The sequence below is a fragment of the Gymnoscopelus microlampas genome, assembly GCF_963454915.1.
Source record: "Gymnoscopelus microlampas genome assembly, chromosome: 17".
Classification (NCBI taxonomy): Eukaryota; Metazoa; Chordata; class Actinopteri; order Myctophiformes; family Myctophidae; genus Gymnoscopelus; species Gymnoscopelus microlampas.
The window spans coordinates 47,258,771-47,278,019 of record NC_139954.1 but is presented as its reverse complement, the minus strand read 5'-3'; the positions used below and the strand labels follow the sequence as shown (position 1 = coordinate 47,278,019).

Genomic DNA, 19,249 nt, shown 5'->3' with positions numbered 1-19,249 from the left:
TCACTTATTTTTGGTTCATTATGAAAATGTGATGGGATGAACTGGACACCATATTCTCAGTAGCCTACCCTATTTAATGGGAAACCGCAAATCAGCAACTGCTGTTTACACACAAACATTGACTTTATTGACCTCAGAGATTACTTCTGTGTACTTATACTGTATATTATTCAACTCATCATGAGCAGAGCTTTCATTTGAGCCTAATATGAAGGCTCTGTGACGATTTTGAAAAAACTCCCTTTTGGAGCTCATAATTGGCAGCCATCTTGCATTTGAAGGTCGACAATAGGTCAAATCATTATATAAACACCATATATGTATTCCTTGACCAAAATAAGCTCTGAAACCATGTATTGTGCATCATTGTAGGTCAAACCATTAAAAAGTTCATTTTCACGGCAGCCATTTTGGATTTTGGTCTCCCACAAATTTTCCCCGCCGTTTAAAAAAATACACCCCGGCTAAATTTGTTTAATAACCCTCCTAGATGACAAATCCATTGAGAAACGGACCTTCGCTCTCCACGGTCACGGAAGTGCCATAAATGACCCAACTATAAGTACAGGACTTGAGTAAATGTAGGCTACTTAGTTACTTTCCACCACTGCGTGTTGTGGGGAAAATAAGGAGTGGACCTAGTACAGAGCCCTGGGGAACCCCGGTCAACTAAGTTTATTAGGTGTTCAGTGATTAACTCATTCCCTGCCTAGAACAACTTTTTTTTGACCCAAAGACCAAGGAGATATGATTTTTCGAAGATCTAGACTCCCATCCACTTCCTTGTTAACTTTACACTTAAAAATTCTGTATCTCGGCTCCTGAGTACTTTTTTTTTCAATTAAAAATCTTGGCAGTGGGCAAACGCGGCCAGAAAGAAGAGACTTGTGTTCGTGTTGATAAAATGTATCTATCTGGCTTTTAAAACAGACAAATACATAAATCATACCACTCACACTGGGCCTCATTCACAAACAACATGTCTTAAATTATTCTTACTTTAGTTCTTGAGGAAAATAAAAATGAAAACGACAAACCAACATGGGATTTGGTGAAACATTAATCTATTTAGTCGGTCATCCTGCATGTTGACGTTACCAAAGAACACATTCAGACAAGAAGGAAAAGTAAAAGTATCAATACAGCAATGTAGAAATACTTTGTTACAAGTGAAAGTCTGGAATAAATAAAATGTACTTGATGAAAAGTACAAAAGTATTGGTATCAAAATGTACATAAGTAAAAGTAGTCATTGTGCATAATGTCCCATTTCACAAGTTCGAAATGTATAAAAAATTAGCTTATAGTCAGGGATGTGCACAGATAGACTCTAGGTGGTGCTAGAGCACCTGCCCTTTGCCCTCTTGACCAGAAGTGCCCTTTTGAAAAAAAGTTTACAGCAGGGGTCTTCAACAGGGGGTCCGGGACCCCTAGGGGGTCCTCAGAGTTACTACAGGGGGTCCGCCAAATCTTTATGTGATATGATTTTTCTTTTTACCATAACCACTCGAAACCTAGCATCCCTTTTCTGAGGAGAACTTTAGCCAAAAATAGCCGATCTACAAGCTCACAACGCCTCGCGCTGCGAGGCGTTGTGGGCTTGTAGATCGGCTATTTTTGGCAAAGAGGTTTGGTGTAGAGGGAGAAAGAGCAGACCAAGTCAACAAAAAAAAGTATAATTTACTTGAGCACCTGCCCCTCAAAATGTCTGTGCACGCCCCTGCTTATAGTTCCCCATTGATTATCCCTTGCATAATAAACATGGCTGTGAGTCCCACCTTTGGGTAGATGTGGCCCCTGGGGTTAGGGTCAGCATTATTACAGTAGAGCAGGGGTATTCAACAGGGGGACACCTAGGGGGTCCTCAGAGTTACTACAGGGGGTCCGCGAAATCTTTGTGTGATATGATTTTTTTTTACCACTTGAACCCTAGCATCCCTTTTTCTGACGAGAACTTTAGCCAAAAATAGTAGATCTACAAGCTCGTAGATTGGGATTGTAGATCGGCTATTTTTGGCAAAGAGGTATAGGTGTAGAGGGAAAAAAGGGCAGACCAAGTGAACAAAAAATGGTTTAATCTAAAACACAATTTTATACAATATGTAGTGGGGGTCCCTGCTTCATCTCTCTCTCAACTAGGGGGTCCTTGGCCTGAAAACGTTGAAGACCCCTGCAGTAGAGTAACACTGACCTTTGGGTAGGGGTAGTATAAAGCTGACCTTTGGGTAGGGGTAGTATAAAGCTGACCTTAGGGTAGGGGTAGTATAAAGCTGACCTTAGGGTAGGGGTAGTATAAAGCTGACCTTAGGGTAGGGGTAGTATAAAGCTGACCTTAGGGTAGGGGTAGTATAAAGTAGGGCTGGGACTCGATTAAAAAAAATAATCTAATTAATTAGAGGCTTTGTAATTAATTAATTGCAATTAATCGCATTTTAATCGCATATCAATATTTGACCTGAGAACAGTGAAAAGCAATTTTTTCAAATGGATTTTGGCATACGTCTTTAAGTACATGTACTCAAGAACTGTACTTAAGTACAATTTTGAGGTATTTGCACTTGACTCTAGAGTATTTCCAATTTCTAATACTTTTACTTCTACTCCAGTAACTCCACTATATCTCAGAGGCAAATATTGTACTTTTACTCCACTACAATTATTTGAAAACTTGAAAAACAGTTACTAGTTACTTTGTAGATTTCGATTAATAAAACATTACAGCCATGTGAAAATAGCAGATCTACAAGCGCAAGGCATTGTGAGCTTGTAGATCAGCAATTTTCCACCACTGGAGGCTGGTAGAGTGTTGTTACTGTTGTTTATAGTAGATTCATTAATTATTATGATTAAAATTGCGCGCATGTGATCCGCACCGCATCGTGGAACCCCCCCCCCCTAAACGGGACAAACGCGCGCGTAGGCGGGGGCTTCCATTACAGATTCTGACTTGCCCAGCCAACATTATCAAGCAGGCATCATGTTTTCATGCACTGTGCTGGCTGCAGTAGACTTTGTTGTTGTCTGTCATGCCTGAGAAGTGAGAATTACCGTCTGTTGGTGCGCTGCTATAAACGGTCCGTCTGAAACTCGTCCAGTGAGAAACGTTCCGCAGTGCAAAAATAGGTGCGATTAAAATGCGTAAATTTTTTTAACGCGATAATTTTTCTGTAATTAATTGATCTAATTTAACGCGATAAAGTCCCGGCCCTAGTATAAAGCTGACCTTAGGGTAGGGGTAGCTGTGCCCCCTGGGGTACAGGGCTCCAGTGAAGCGGGCCAGATGCATGCTGGGTACCAGGCTGTCGTTGACGGACAGGTAGGCCAGCCTGGAGCCGTCAGGAGACCACCAGTGAGCCACCTGGGTGTGAAGAACCTCCTCTGGAAGAGACAACACAACACAGCATTTACATATATAAACTACTAGAGTTTCGGGGGGCTACGCCCCCCTCAACCCCAGCCGCGCACGGGGCCCAGCGTGGCCGTGTGTATATTGGGGGACCCAAATCGCCGGAGTGAAAGTGTGGAAAAGTTTTTTTGAAAAAGGAAAAAATTTGAAGAAATAATATTTGTTATGTTTCAGGGGGTCCACAGGGGGTCCGCGGACCCCCTGATGGTCCACTGACCCCCTGTGGAGTGTTGGGACGCGCGGGGACACCTCTGGAACATTGCGGACCATTTCGGTGTTTTTTTTTTTTTCATGAAGGTGGTTGCTTGTTTCTGGCGCAGGCTGTGCAAACCTGGCAACCCAGCGCATGCTGCCGCACGTTTAAGTGGCGTCGCGTCATGAGGGTCAGTGGGGCCGTGGCTCGGTCAGTGAAGACCCTGTAGTGCGGATGATATGTGGCATAGAGGGGCAGATTGTAAATCCACAGAGGAAACATCCGTGGGCTACCATTGGTTCAGCGATGTGTGCGGTGGCCCTGCGGCCCCTCCTCCTCCACCAATGTGCAGTAGTGAGAGCCCTGACGTCACAACAATTGGAGCGATGGGCACTGCACTGTGGTTGGTTAGGGTACACCTAGGGCCCAGGTAGAACCCAGTTAAAGCCTGCATGGGCAAACCCAGTTAGGACCCGCCTTGGTCCCACATAAACATGGCTAGTTGGGGCCCACCTAAGGGCCAGGTAGAAGCTACTTATAGCCTGCATGGGCATCGCAGTTGGGACTGAAGTGGATGCCGCTGACATTGCTGACATGGGGTCCATATGGTTTAGCCCACCTTGAAACCATATGGGAACTACGCTGGCATGCTGGCTGTAATGCAAACGCTGCATCATACCTGCAGTGTGTAGTTTGATGTTGTGTGTGTAGCAGATATACCTGCAGTGTGTAGATCAATGTCCATAGGAAAGTCAATGCCCAGCAGTGTTTTTTTTCCCCAGCAGAGTTTCTAGTGTCTCTGTGTCTCTCTGGAAGAGGTTGCACATGAACTCTGCAGCCGCACTGAGGCGCTCCAACACAAACACTCTGACATTAAGCTGCTTCACACAACAAACATCAGCACCACGCTGCTGTTTGTCCAAAAGACACATGTCCTCTCCCACCGACATCATGTGTTCATTTATCGACAGCCGTACAGACTCCTTTTGACACATTTTACGTCGTTTATGCAGCTCTCACTGACTCTCCACATCGGGCTGTTATTTTGGTGCGATCAAGTCAACGATGTGAGAGATTAGCTATCACAGACGGACGGACAGGGGGTGAAACATAGTCTTGCGCCATGCCTTTCGGCCTGGTGGAGACAATAAAAAACCGAAAGTAAAGGAAATGGCCATTTCTGCAACAGAAGTAGTCAATAAACTATGCTATGAAAACATGGGCGACATTGGCAAAGAATGTAAGAAAGAGGCAATCATGTAGAAAATAGCCGATCTCCAAGCTTACAAAGCCTGTCAACGTGAGGCGTTTCGAGCTTGTAGAGCGGCTATTTTCACAATATGTACTTGTGGAACGGAGTCAAACAGAATGGGGGGGGCCCAGATCAAGTACGTGTATTTGGGGGGGGGGGGGGTTGATAAACACTGCTGTAATCGGAGCGAAATTATCTGAAATTACTACATGACCATAATGCAGCGTAACATGCGTTGCACGGGGCGGTCCTGCCATTACGTTAGTTACTGTAGTTGCTGTGGAGCTACATAGTTCTCCAGAAGACACACACAAACATACACCATCTACAATGGACGAACTGAGCAGCAATATAGACATTCACCACACGAACGTGCATTGTTGACAAAGTGATTGCACAGCCGCTGCAGGCATGACAACCAGGTTAGCGTTAGCGACATGGCAGCTATCACAGCGCCCTGTCCGTCGTGCTGCAACTGCCTGTGATGGCTACAGCAGTAACAGCAAGCTGTCTGCGATGCCATTGTCTGGAGACTGCTCTTAGCGTGACACGACCAATGAGAGTGAGCGCTGTAGTTGTTGCTAAGATACGGTGGCGTCTCTGCCCCATAGCTTGTAGATCTCTCACACATGATTGGCGTAGGCTGCGTTGCCAGGTCTGACTGTGTGTGTAAGCAATGGTCGGCTTATTTTTGCGCGCCTTTGGGCTCGTTTGCATTGTGCGCACGGCAGCGCTTGTTTAGCGTACGTCAGCGCGACGTGGCAACGGCCGTGGCAACGTGAAAGGTGATTGGCTGGTGAAAAGAAACACCCGACGTTACACCAGACATGGTGGCTGGAGAAAATGGTGACCAAAAAAAAAGTTTGGAAAAAAAGGAAAAAACCCCCGCAGCGGCTGGCTGCTGTTGTGGTGATGAGGTCGTGCGCACGGTAAACGGTACGAAGCTGTCTCCCCTTCCGTTTTGTCCGACATTTGGTGAGTAGAATTAATTATGTTGCGCGGTGGAAACGGTGTAGTGAGCAGTGAGATGTCCCCTACGCGAGGCGTAAATTCAGCGCGGCCGCCGTGGCGAGTCAGTAGGCGACATGTGGTCTGGCGGTGCGTTGTTTATTCGATAACAGAGCTGTGGGGTGTCACCACCGAGGGTGCGGAAGTTGCTCGCCATTTATATAGTTAGATGAGAACCTCCTCTGGAAGAGACAACACAACACAACATTTACATATATAAACTATAAGAACCTCCTCTGGAAGAGACGACACAACACAACATTTACATATATAAACTATAAGAACCTCCTCTGGAAGAGACGACACAACACAACATTTACATATATAAACTATAAGAACCTCCTCTGGAAGAGACAACGCAACACAGCACATACATATATGAACTATAAGACTATAAAGACCTTATTGACAGCATAGATAAATACATTAAACAGACTAAACTGCAACACTATTTAGAAGCCCTGATTTGACCCGTTTCCACAGAGTGTGAGCTTGTAGATTGTCTGGTTTAAAGTGGTTAAGTCTGTTTCTGGGTTTGTATAAATATATATATATTTTTGTACTTAAATATTTATCCCACAATTTTGCAACCCCAACCGAGTTTTGGACATTATGAGGTTTCCCCACCGACAGAGAGACGATATGCCACCTAGTGTGCGTACAGTGCGTTACATGCAATTACCCCCCACTGCTCCAGCATCCAAACCCCCATTTCAGCACCAATTCCACGGCACAAAGGAGAGTTCTGGTCCATTAGACCCTGGTGTGTGTGTGTGTGTGTGCGTGTGTGTGTGTGTGTGTGTGTGTGTGTGTGTGTGTGTGTGTGTGCGTGCGTGCGTGCGTGCGTGCGTGCGTGCGTGCGTGCGTGCGTGCGTGCGTGCGTGCGTGCGTGCGTGCGTGCGTGCGTGCGTGCGTGCGTGCGTGAGTGAGTGCGTGTGTGTGTGAGTGAATCGACAGAGGGCCGCGAATAAAGGCACTGACTGACGTTTTCAGCTGACATAACTTAACCCAATTAGACCGGGAAAGAATCTGTGTCATTTTTTAGATTTCTTTGGCTATTCAAAAATAGCAGATCTACAAGCTCATAGCGCAACGAGCTTGTAGATCTGCTATTTCTGAAAGATTGTGAACATTTGTGCAAATCTTTGAATCTTTGCTTCTGGGGGATTCTGCAAATGTTTTCTAAATCCTACAGTTTTTTGAAAAACGTATGTTTCTATATCAGTGGTGCACCGACTTTTTCCCCCAGAATAAACCTCTGTCCGTCTGTAGTGGTGAGTGAGTGAGTGAGTGAGTGAGTGAGTGAGTGAGTAGGTGAAGCTACCCGGTTCTCCTCAGTGGCTGGACCAATTGCTCTGATTTTGCACACAGCCATTGACCATTACCATCTGAACTTAACTGTGAAGCCCGTTTTTCAATTTCATCAAATCTCAGCTTCTTATTAGCGTTTTTGTTTCAAACACTGTCGCCATGGTTACGGGGCTGCCCAGCTATGGGACGAACTGCCTCCCGGGTTGCCAGATCATGTGCGCATATCCCCCCACGGATGCGTCGACCGGGTATGGTCTAGTATATATATATATATTCAAAGACTTGCAAATAAAATTGTACCAATCAATTTTTCAAAAACAGCAGATCTACAAGCTCGTAGCGCGGCACTCGGTGCTGCGCTACGAGCTTGTAGATCTGCTATTTTTCAATAGCCAAATAAATCTTAAAATGCCACACAGAATGGTCTGAATGGATTAATTCCATGAATTGGCCTCAGAAATGTCCTGTTGTCACCTCCTAAAAGTGCTGCCTGAATTGTTATCTCTAAACACATAGAAACGTCAGATCTCCAAAGCATGTCATCATGTCATGCCCTCCTTCATCATACAAGAGTGTTGAGAAAAAGTGGTGAAAAATAGCCGATCAACAAGCTCACAATGCGCGACACATTGTGAGCTTGTAGATCGGCTATTTTCACTATTTCTGAACATTATAAGTCTTCCGTTTCCCGAAACATCTTTCTATCCTTTGGACATACGAGGTATTCCATCCGACAGCAGGTGGGTCGCAGCACCGTAACCCAGGCAACGACAACAATGTCACAAATGGCAGGCCTGCGTGCCCGCTTCCCATTTTAACCCATTAAGACCTGGAACTGTGTCATTTTTAGATTTGAGCTAAAAAGCATTATTTTACACTTTGGCTATTCAAAAATAGCAGATATACAAGCTCATAGCGCGGCACCGCGTGCCGCGCTATGAGCTTGTAGATCTGCTATTTTTGAAAAATCGTGAAAATGTGTGAAAATCTTTGAAAATATATTTTTTTAAAGCGAACATTTGTAACTCAAATCGTTGCCTCTGGGGGGTCCCTGGAACAAAATATTTTGATGGGGGTCCGCGGACAAATACATATCATTTTGGGGGTCCTTGACATGAAAAAGATTGAGCACCACTGATACAGAAACATACGTTTTTAAGAATACTGTTGAGATTTAGGAGACATGTAGAATCGGCTTCAGGTCTCAATGGGTTAAACCAAACCACACAATACGAGCTCAGCGTGGATAACAGTCAGACCTACAGTAGAGGAACTAGTTCTGCCGGATTCGTCCATAAACGCCTCAACACTCTGTGCATGGCAGTGGTGTAAAGTACATTTACTCAAGTACAGTGCTTAAAGTAATACTAGGTAACTTTAAAACAAGAACTAAAGTTAAATTGTATATCTTTTGTGAGGGGCAAATGTTTCACAACACCCACTCCATGAATTTCGCCCACGAAAGCCTTTTATAAACATATTTTTCAATAGAAAGTAGACAGGGACGTGTTTCCCGCGAAAAAAAGACGTCATCCGGCCGGAAAACTGGAACGGAAATGCACCGGTTTCCTGTTTGGCCAGCAACTACTAGCCTGGTAAACCCTCCCTCCGGAAATCTCATTTCCATTTGATTTCAGGAGTGAGTCTGGCCTGATCTGCAATATTCGCTCTATACGCCGAACTGACGAGCCTATCAGCGTCGTCGCTCATCGTTCTGTGATTGACAGCGACAGTTGGCCAATCAGGTGGCGAGTTCGAGTGAGCCCGAATGAAGCCGAGTGCAGCCTGACTGGGGCCGACAAAAGACGAACGGCAGCCATTGTTGTTTCTGCGAGTGCCGTCAATTCTTATTTTCGGTTTTAAAACGGTCTCAAACTTCTTTTTTGAGGCACGGAATTTACTATTAAGATATCGTTTGGATAGAATTTAGTTGTTTAACTTCATATTAATGGTCAATTAATCATGACAGAGCCTATTTAAAAATATAAATTCAGAGAACCGGGAGGGCCGGGCTGTGACACGCATGTATCCCAATAAGGCAACCTATTTTGGGCATGGCGATCTCAAAAGTCCCGTTGCGTCATATTAGTGACGGAGGTGGTAAAAATCCACTGCAATTGGCTGAAGGGGAAAAACGATCATTGGCTGAAGGGGTTGTCAGTCAACGGTATTACTCCCGCCCAACTCCAGCCCACAGCGAATATTGCAGAAAGGCGGTTCAGGCCAGACTCACTCCTGAAATCAAGTGGAAATGAGATTTCCGGAGGGAGGGTTTACCAGGCTAAGCAACTACCGCGCTCATAACAAAAAGGAATCTTGCGCTGTTTTTAAGAGATTATAGGATTTGAAGATGGAAAAACAACAACAACCTGGAACTAAATATTTTGAGATGGGTGTTTGTTTGAGCACAGTTCGTACCGTACCTTCATAGAGCCAATCAGAGAGGCCGTTATAGACCACGCCTTCCTGTCCAGACGAGGTCAGTCTCCACGAGCTGCTGATCACGTCCGTCTGGTAGTAGATGTTGTTCTCAAAGATATACATCTGCAACGCAGCAATACATCAGTGGTGTAAAGTAACTGAGTACATTTACTCAAGTACTATTTACAAGTAAAATGTTGAGGTATTTGTTTTTACTTCACTACTCCACTATATCTCAAAAGCAAATATTGTACTTTTACTCCACTACAACTATTTGGAAACTTTAGTTAACAGTTACTTTGTAGATTTTGATTACTATTAAAGACCTGGAATTGTGTCATTTTTAGATTTGAGCTAAAAAGCATTATTTTACACTTTAGGCTATTCAAAAATAGCAGATATACAAGCTCATAGCGCGGCACCGAGTGCCGCGCTACGAGCTTGTAGATCTGCTATTTTTGAAAAATCGTGAAAATGTGTGCAAATCTTTGAATATATATATTTTTAAAGCGAACATTTTTAACTCAAATCTTTGCTTCTGGGGGGTCCCTGGAACAAAATATTTTGATGGGGGTCTGCGGCCAAATACATATAATTCTGGGGGTCCTTGACATGAAAAAGTTTGAGCACCTCTGATATAGAAACATACGTTTTTCAGAAAACTGTTGAGACTTAGGAGACATGTAGAATCGGATTCAGGTCTCAATGGGTTAAGTTCTGTACCTGAATACATGTACTCAGTTACTTTCCACCACTGGCCGTGAACAGGCCAGCCCGCCACGGCGTGTGGACAAACTATGCATCGGGAAGCGCATTAATAATGAACACCACTTTGTCATTAGTGTCGGCGACACGCTGCCGCAGGGGATTCTGGGAAAATGCGGATCCCACTTGGGGAGAAAAGCAGATAAATATGCTATGGAATGGTTAATTACCTTCCTTGTCGAGACGTGGGGTAAATAATGGCGTTATTATTCAGTGCTTAGCACTCTGTTTGTGCGAGGAGGAGGCATTCTTCACGCAGAAAGATTCGCTCGTCTAAACATTCATGTCTTCCAGCGGCTCTCTTGTTTGTTTTCTCTCCTTCGCCGCAATCATTTACTGGAGTAACGTGAGCCGTCTCTCGCAAATCCCTGCTATTGTGATCCCCCATCCGAATTTCGCTGCGCATTAAGCAGGGTACTTACGGTAAGAGCAGCTAGGACGCGCGACAGGATGCGCGATAACCCCACGTTTGTGACTACTTTCGCCTGCGCACTTCACCAGGTATGGTCTAGTTCTAGTATAACTAATTAACTAATATAACCTAACTTGTATTAGTTGTATTGAAACATACTCTACCCCAAGGGTTCCCAATCTTTTCAAATTAATCATATTTGAACTGGGGACCCCCCACAATAATCATATTTGAACTGGGGACCCCCCACAATAATCATATTTGAACTGGGGACCGCCCACAATAATCATATTTGAACTGGGGACCCCCCACAATAATCATATTTGAACTGGGGACCCCCCACAATAATCATATTTGAACTGGGGACCCCCCACAATAATCATATTTGAACTGGGGACCCCCCACCCTGACAAGCACTTGGAATTGTAGAAGTTGAGGCATTACATTTAGTTTGACTCGGTTCCACAGATAAATGTTGTGAAAATAGCCAAACCACAAGCTCACTGTGAGCTTGTAGATCGGCGATTTTCAAAATCTTTGCCTCCTTCTTACGGAATATTTGACAATTTGGCCCAATGTGTTATCAAAAAGGTGCTAAAAGTCCTTAGATAGTCACTTTATAAATGTGCAGATACCCTGTGTAATATACACTGTTGGTTGGTTTACTGTCGAGTGAGAAAACAATGCTGCAACATTAAGCTAATCTGCTCTACCTTAACCCATTAATCACTTCTTGATTTGAGAATGTTGTGTAATTATGGACCTTATTGCTTGTATTTTATGAACATTTTGCAAATATAAACCAGATAGACATGTTAAAAGTAAAGCTACCTACCAGACCCAGCCTAGCTGGGTCTGTAGGCTTGTAGGTCTGTAGGTTCTTATGCTGTTGTACTGAATGCTGAATAAACCGGAGAATGATTCTGAACATGGTGGTCCGGACGTCTTCTTATTTTAAGCAGCTATAGGCCTGGTAACCCACAGTCTAGTTATGCTTCATTTACCACAAGCTAAAAAACATTATTTTACACTTTGGGCTATTCAAAAATAGCAGATCTACAAGCTCATAGTGTCGCACTATGAGCTTGTAGATCTGCTATTTCTGAAAAATCAAGAAAATGTGTGCAAATCTTTGAATATATATATTCTTTTAAAGCAAACATTAACTGAAATCTTTGCTTCTGTGGGGTCCCTGGAACAAAATATTTTGAGATGGGGGTTCACGGCCAAATACATATCATTTTGGGGGGTCCTTGACATGAAAAAGATTGAAAACCACCGATATAGAAACATACGTTTTTCAGAAAACCCGTCAGGATTTGGAAGACATTTAGCAGAATCTGAAGCTCAGGCCCTCAATGGGTTAAAGCTATGTTTTATGCACTAAAACGAGTCAGAGACTGCAGCTTTAACGGGGCCGTAATCCATCTAGTCAGTGTACCGAGGTGTGACCATAGTGTTCTTACTGGAGCATTATGGGTGTTTTCACTCATTACACACAGCGTTGAACACGCCATTTATCTAGTGAGAGGAGAATGAAGTAGTGCTGCCATGCTCTCATCAGCGCCGCTGAGACGGAGCAGCGGCACGTTTTGGCAAAGTGGGAACGCTGTTAAGAGCTGGGCAGTGGTGGAAAGTAACTAAGTACGTGTACTCAAGTACTAGTACTTAAAGTACAATTTTGAGGCATTTGTACTTTACTGGAGTGAAGTTTACTTCTACTCCACTACATCTTCTGGAGGCAAATATTGATCTTTTACTCCACTACAATTATTTGATAACTTTAGTTACTAGTTACTTTGCAGATATAAATGATTTTACATTATAAAACATACATGGATCACTTTAGCCCTATTTTATACCAAGGCTATTTGAAAATAGCCGATCTACAGGATTTTAAAATCCTTCCATTTGTTTTTTTACCCATTAAGACCTGGAACTGTGTCATTTTTAGATTTGAGCTAAAAAGCATTATTTTACACTTTGGGCTATTCAAAAATAGCAGATCTACAAGCTCATAGCGCGGCACCGAGTGCCGCGCTACGAGCTTGTAGATCTGCTATTCTTGAAAAATCGTGAAAATGTGTGCAAATCTTCTGAATATATATAATTTTAAAGCGAACATTTTTAACTCAAATCTTTGCTTCTGGGGGGTCCCTGGAACAAAATATTTTGATGGGGGTCCGCGGCCAAATACATATCATTTTGGGGGTCCTTGACATGAAAAAGTTTGAGCACCACTGATATAGAAACACACGTTTTTCAGAATACTGTTGAGATTTAGGAGACATGTAGAATCGGCTTCAGGTCTCAATGGGTTAAAGCACTAAATGGAATAGCACCACCCAACATCGCTGAACTGCCCCCCCCCCCCCCCCCCCCCCCCATAGAGGTATAATATAACTACAGGGCGGATTGCCCCGCCCCCAGCTACCTGGTGATTATGTTTTAAGGGGGGAGGGGGGGGGGGGGATCACCGAAAATCACGTCACCCCGTCTTAGAGTAAAACATACATATTTTGGGATGGGGGTCCGCGGCCAAATACGTGTCATTTTGACACTTGACATGAAAAAAGGAAGAGCGCCACTGGTCTATTAGCAGGGGTCTTCAACAGTTTTCAGGCCAAGGACCTCTTAGCTGAGAGAGAGAGAGAGACGAAGCAGGGACCCCCCACTAAATATTTGGCTAGACCGCTCTCTGGCATGGCGTGGCATGTTGTGTGACACTGTAGTGCAGGGGTCGGCAACAGGCGGCCCGCGGGCCGAAATTGGCCCCCCAGAAATAATATCTGGCCCGTGAGATAATTTTGAGAATTTATTTTTTTTGAAAAAAAAAATATTATTATTTTTTTTTTTAAATATTTTTTGATTTTTTTGGAGGGGAGGGATTTTTTTTTATACAGTATCAGACCGATAGTCTCACATATAGGCCGCTATTATATCCATGTCCAAATACAGAAACTATCCCCGCCTAAATAATGTCTATTTATATTACTCCATGTTGAGAGTGGGTACATCCACACATGTCCGTACGGTAGCCCCGTCCACTCCCATGTTAAAAAAAAACCCGGAACGGTACTTCCGGTTTTAAACTTAACATGGGAGTGGATGGGAGTGGATGGGACTTCCGCCGTCCGTACGGTAACTTGACGGACATATGTGGATGCACCCAGAGAATGACAGCGGAGTGTAACGTGGGCGGCGCTCGCTCAATGACATGAAAAAAAGTCAGTGGACAGCACTTGGTGCTGAAATAGCAAACAAGCAGTAGTATGGTATGAAATAAAAACACAGTTCAGTAAATCATTCAAACTGTATCTTTACTAATAGAAACAGAAATGTGACAGAACAGCAATGTAAACATGGAATTAAACCCAGTGGCGTTCCCAGAAATTACATTTAGGGCAGGCGAGATTTTTTTCTCTCGTGAAACCAGGTAAGATGAACACATACCGATCTGTCCACTCCTCTCTAAACACTCTGTTTTCACTGTCAACTTTCCTCTTCAAACTTTTCGATAGCGCCATTGTTGTTGTTTGTATCTCGCTCACTAGCAGCAGCTGAAATGTTTTCTGCAATCAAGCGACAGACTGAACAAATAACAGCGAGCGCCCCCCTATGTATTTTTTATTTAGTTAGTAAATGGCGCATTGTAATTATAGCTCGTTTCAAGAGACTCTGAAATCAAGCACTCCATGATCAAATGGATTCATCTTTTATCTTGGTCTGATTTTAATTCGGTTTAATTATGTTAATGTTCACATTGTTGGTGCCATCAGTCACATATTAGTAAAGATACAGTATGAATGATTTACTGAAAAGTGTTATAAAAAAATTATTAAAAATTAATGTTAAAATAATTATAAATACTTATTTCATAGAACCTGAACCCACTTTTGAAATCATGCACTCATAAACACGATGCATTTTAAAGGATTTATAACATTTTATAGCTAGATTAGAGGAAAATGGAGAAGAAAAAAAAAATCACCAGAAAAATCGCCTGTGCTGATATTTAAACCGGAAAAAAATGTTGATTTATATTGGTCAAACAGAACCGAATTAGACCCAAATTAGACCCGAATTAGACCGAGTTAGACCCGAATTAGACCCGAAAAATTTTACGCGCGCGCGATGGAATGTCTGGGAGTGATATTGGCCCTAGGCTTATCTCAGTTGCCTACCCCTGCTGTAGTGTGACGATAAGTAAAGCATTCATTTACGGGGGGAAAAAAAACAGACGTTAAAAAGACGTTACAAAGTTGACAGAGATACGAGGCGACGAACAGCCACGATATGAACGATGGATGCTCTGCTCCAGTGGTTCTCAAACTTTTTTGTGCCAAGGAACCCAAATAGACACTTATTAGCGCGCGGACCACCATTTGAAAAGATAAGCCAGGGACCCTCATAATAGAAGATTTTTATGGCTGTATAACAGTGATTTTCAACCTTTTTAATTTCAAGGACCCCCAGTTTGACATGCATTAGGGCTACGGACCCCCATTTAATGGCATGTATGTCTCTGGGACCCCAATTCATATTGTAAAATCAATGTTAATTTAACTCTGAGAGTGTACAAAAGGAACCAAATGGACCCGTTAGGGTCCATTTGGTTCCATTTGTACACTCTCAGAGTTACAGACCCAAAAGGGTCCATTTGGTTCCTGTCCATCATTTAGCTGGGGACCCCCTGGAACCCCCTCAAGTACCCCTGGGGGTCCCCGGACCCCACTTTGAGAACCAATGCTCTACTCACCAGCTGTTGACCCTGAACGCCCCACGATGCAAACTGGAGCACAGAGTCTGATACCTCTGGAGGGTTCAACTCCTTCACCTCCCTGTTGGAACACCAGACATGGACGGACACACGGACACATTTTAATCATTTATTTATGTCCACATAAGAGAGATACAATACAAGGACACAAATATTACAAGGTGCTGTCAAAAATGTACAGTCAGCAAATCATGGACAAATACTCCCACACCTTTTAGGGGTACAAATAACAGCGCCTTCGCCATATGTGGCGGCTACCGATAGTAGAAGAGATTCCACAGAATTTTGCAAGCCGTTTAGCTGCTTTTTTTTGGCATCCCAAGTTGTTGGAAGCCTCTTACAACCAACCTATGTACATGTCCTAGGCTGCCAGAGATAAACACAAATAGATTGCACCTACAGATGTGCCACTTCAAAACTTCACACGTTACTGTTCTTTCCCTGAAAGTGCCCTGAAAATGAATGCATTTCCTCCCTTTTCTGCCCTTAAAATGCACTGTTTTGCCCCTGAAAATAAGTTGTCACTACACACCCCCATTTTTCCCTTCAACAGACATCCATATACATGAGAACAAAAGAATGTGTGTTGAAGGTGGTGTCAGACTCATTATGAGGCGAAAGGTGATTTGACCAGTTGCTCAAATTAATTAGCATCATAAAAGCAGTGATCATCAAAATAATTCACCATTTTAAATGCCCTTTTTTGTCCCTCTTATTGCCCTGGGAATCCCCTGAAAATGTACTGTCTTGGCGATGGCAGGACATGTGAAGTTTTGAAGTGGCACATCTGTATAGCCTAGCTCTGTGATGGTATGGAGGAGCGGCTGGTATTTAATGACTTTGGTCATAAAAGCTTCCTCTAAGCTAGAATCAAAGGTGCAGCCCATTTCAAGAATGGAAACTGATCTGTTTCCTTCATTGACAACAACAACATCTGGTGTATTAGCGGAGAGATGTGCAAATATTTCAGGATTCACACACACACACACACACACACACACACAGACACACACACACACACACACACACACACACACACACACACACACACACACACACACACACACACACACACACACACACACACACACACACAGACACACACACACACACACACACACACACACACACACACACACACACACACACAGTAGGCTACCACAGGTTCTCAAACATGTTCATGTCAAGAACTCACAAATTGAAGATTTGACGCCCAGAAGAGAAGATTTGTGTCAAATAAAAAAAATCAAATAATATATATATATGCATTTTTTTAAATAGCAAATCAAATCATCTCGACGAAAGAAATAGCGAATGTACAAGTTTGTACATCTGCTGTTTTTGAATAGCCAACATACAGATAAAGTGGTTGGTAGCACATTTCCTGCCAGGTATTCATTAACCCATTGAGACCTGAAGCCGATTCTACATGTCTCCTAAATCTACAGTATTCTGAAAAACGTATGTTTCTATATCAGTGGTGCTCAATCTTTTTCATGTCAAGGACCCCCAAAATTATATGTATTTGGCCGCGGACCCCCATCAAAATATCTTGTTCCAGGGACCCCCCAGAAGCAAAGATTTTAGTTAAAAATGTTCGCTTTAAAAATATATATATTCAGAAGATGTGCACACATTTTCACACATTTTCAAAAATAGCCCAAAGCGTAAAAAAATGCTTTTTAGCTCAAATCTAAAAATTACACAGTTCCAGGTTAATTAATGACGTAGCTTCTGCCAGTTTTTTTGTTTAACCTTATATTGACGATCTTTGCAGAGCCACGGGAGCCGTGATGTGCGTGTGGATGTAAACAGAGCGTGTCTGGGGGATGGGGGGGGCTCTGATCTCTCCACCAGAGAAAAAAAATTGTAACCGCGATCGGCCATTTTGTCCCGGTCGGCATCCGTTTTCACAAAAAAAAAAGAGAAAAGGAGTGTTTTTCTAGAACTCATAAAGAAGGAGTGGACGGGAGTGTCATTCTTTTGGGAGGATGTCACATCTGTCCATTCCTTCTTTCAGGGTCCTAGGATCATTCTTAAGTTGCGTCAGAGCTTTTTAAAAAGACGGAGATCTCCGTCAATGGCAGGGAATGTGTTCAAATTTGATGAGGACTTTTACTTGCTACATTGCAGTACTGATACTTTTACTTAAGTAAAAACGGGGAGTACTTTTTCCACCACTATAAAATATGATGAAGTGAAAATAATACACATTGGTATTGTATGTTGTGTTACTCACCTGGTATGTAGGTTGTAGATCAGATATGATGCCAGAAAGGAGTGTCTGTAGACCTACAGTAAACACAAATCACATTCAGATCATTTTAAACAGATAAACATTGTGACAGACCTTTATCTAAAGTTGTTCTGTGCAAATTTCCAAAAAACGACTTTTAGCAGCCTCTGCTGGTCATTACTGTCACTGCAGGCCGTTTCTTTATTACTGCGTCACCCAGAATTCCATTCGTTTTCACCGGAAGACGGAAGCGTTTCAAAAAGCGTTCTTTTAATTGTTTTATACGATCTGTGGATCGTTTCTCTTAGCCAGTGGAGCATTAGTTACCGTGAGCTGTGTTTTATTTTTCTGATTTTTTTCGTTCTTCAAATCATACAATCTCTTAAAATCAGCGTGAGTTTCCTTTTGTTATTAGCGCGGTAGTTCCTGGCCAAACAGGAACCTGGTGCATTTCCGCTTCCATTTTCCGGCCAGGTGACGTCATTTTCGAGGGAAAGTCATGCTCGACAGCGTTCAATAGAAAATATATAAATAAAAGGCTTTCGGGGGTGAAATTCATGGAGTGGGTGTTGTGAAACATTTGCCACTCACAAAAGATATACAATTTAACTTTAGTTTTACTGAAAACGTTACCTAGTATTACTTTAAGGTCACACTGACATAACACTCATTTTCGGCGACATCGCGGGTCTGTCTACAGGCTGTTAGAACTGCGATTCCCAGAATTCAGTTAAAAATAAAACCGCAGAGGTACTGTTCCAAAAGAAAATGCTACATGGTCCCAGTGCCGATGACATTTCTACTCTGTCAGAAATTGTAACTTTAAAATGCATAAATAAATACATTTCCGGTATGTTTCTGGTGCCAGCTGGGGCGCCTGGTGGAGGGGAAGGGAACTGGTTGGAATAACGTGTTCCTTCCACGCGCTACGTCCTACCGGGGAAACTCCCCCCTGTCAGGTGATAAGAAGCTATACGTCCTACCGGGGAAACTCCCCCCTGTCAGGTGACAAGAAGCTACGTCCTACCGGGGAACCTCCCCCCTGTCAGGTGATAAGAAGCTACGTCCTACCGGGGAAACTCCCCCCTGTCAGGTGATAAGAAGCTACGTCCTACCGGGGAACCTCCCCCCTGTCAGGTGATAAGAAGCTATACGTCCTACCGGGGAACCTCCCCCCTGTCAGGTGATAAGAAGCTATACGTCCTACCGGGGAAACTCCCCCCTGTCAGGTGACAAGAAGGTCAGTTGTCTCTCATGCATTGAAGGAGGCATGAGCTCGGCCCTGGGCTCCCTAGGCTGGCAGGGGGAGTGTAGCGCCCAGGATCACTTAGATAATTGGCACCGGGTGATAAAGGGTATTTTATACCTTGGCTATGTGAAAATAGACAATCTACAAGCTCACAACACGTCGCGTTGTGAGCTTGTAGATCTGCTCTTTTCAAAACATTTAGTACTTTTACCTTTG

General features: G+C 43.3%; 1 protein-coding gene across 1 annotated transcript in view; it reads right to left on the bottom strand.

Moving 5' to 3' along the window:
• The window catches only part of LOC311064473 (inactive dipeptidyl peptidase 10-like), a gene marked incomplete at both ends in the record, with an annotated part of 153,793 nt that overhangs the window by 37,774 nt on the left and 96,770 nt on the right, over positions 1–19,249 (bottom strand). The window contains 4 exons of the mRNA XM_084084302.1: positions 3,224–3,378; positions 9,594–9,714; positions 15,528–15,609; positions 17,788–17,840. Coding sequence (XP_083940428.1) covers positions 3,224–3,378; positions 9,594–9,714; positions 15,528–15,609; positions 17,788–17,840 — 411 coding nt within the window. The remainder of the gene's footprint in view (positions 1–3,223; positions 3,379–9,593; positions 9,715–15,527; positions 15,610–17,787; positions 17,841–19,249) is intronic.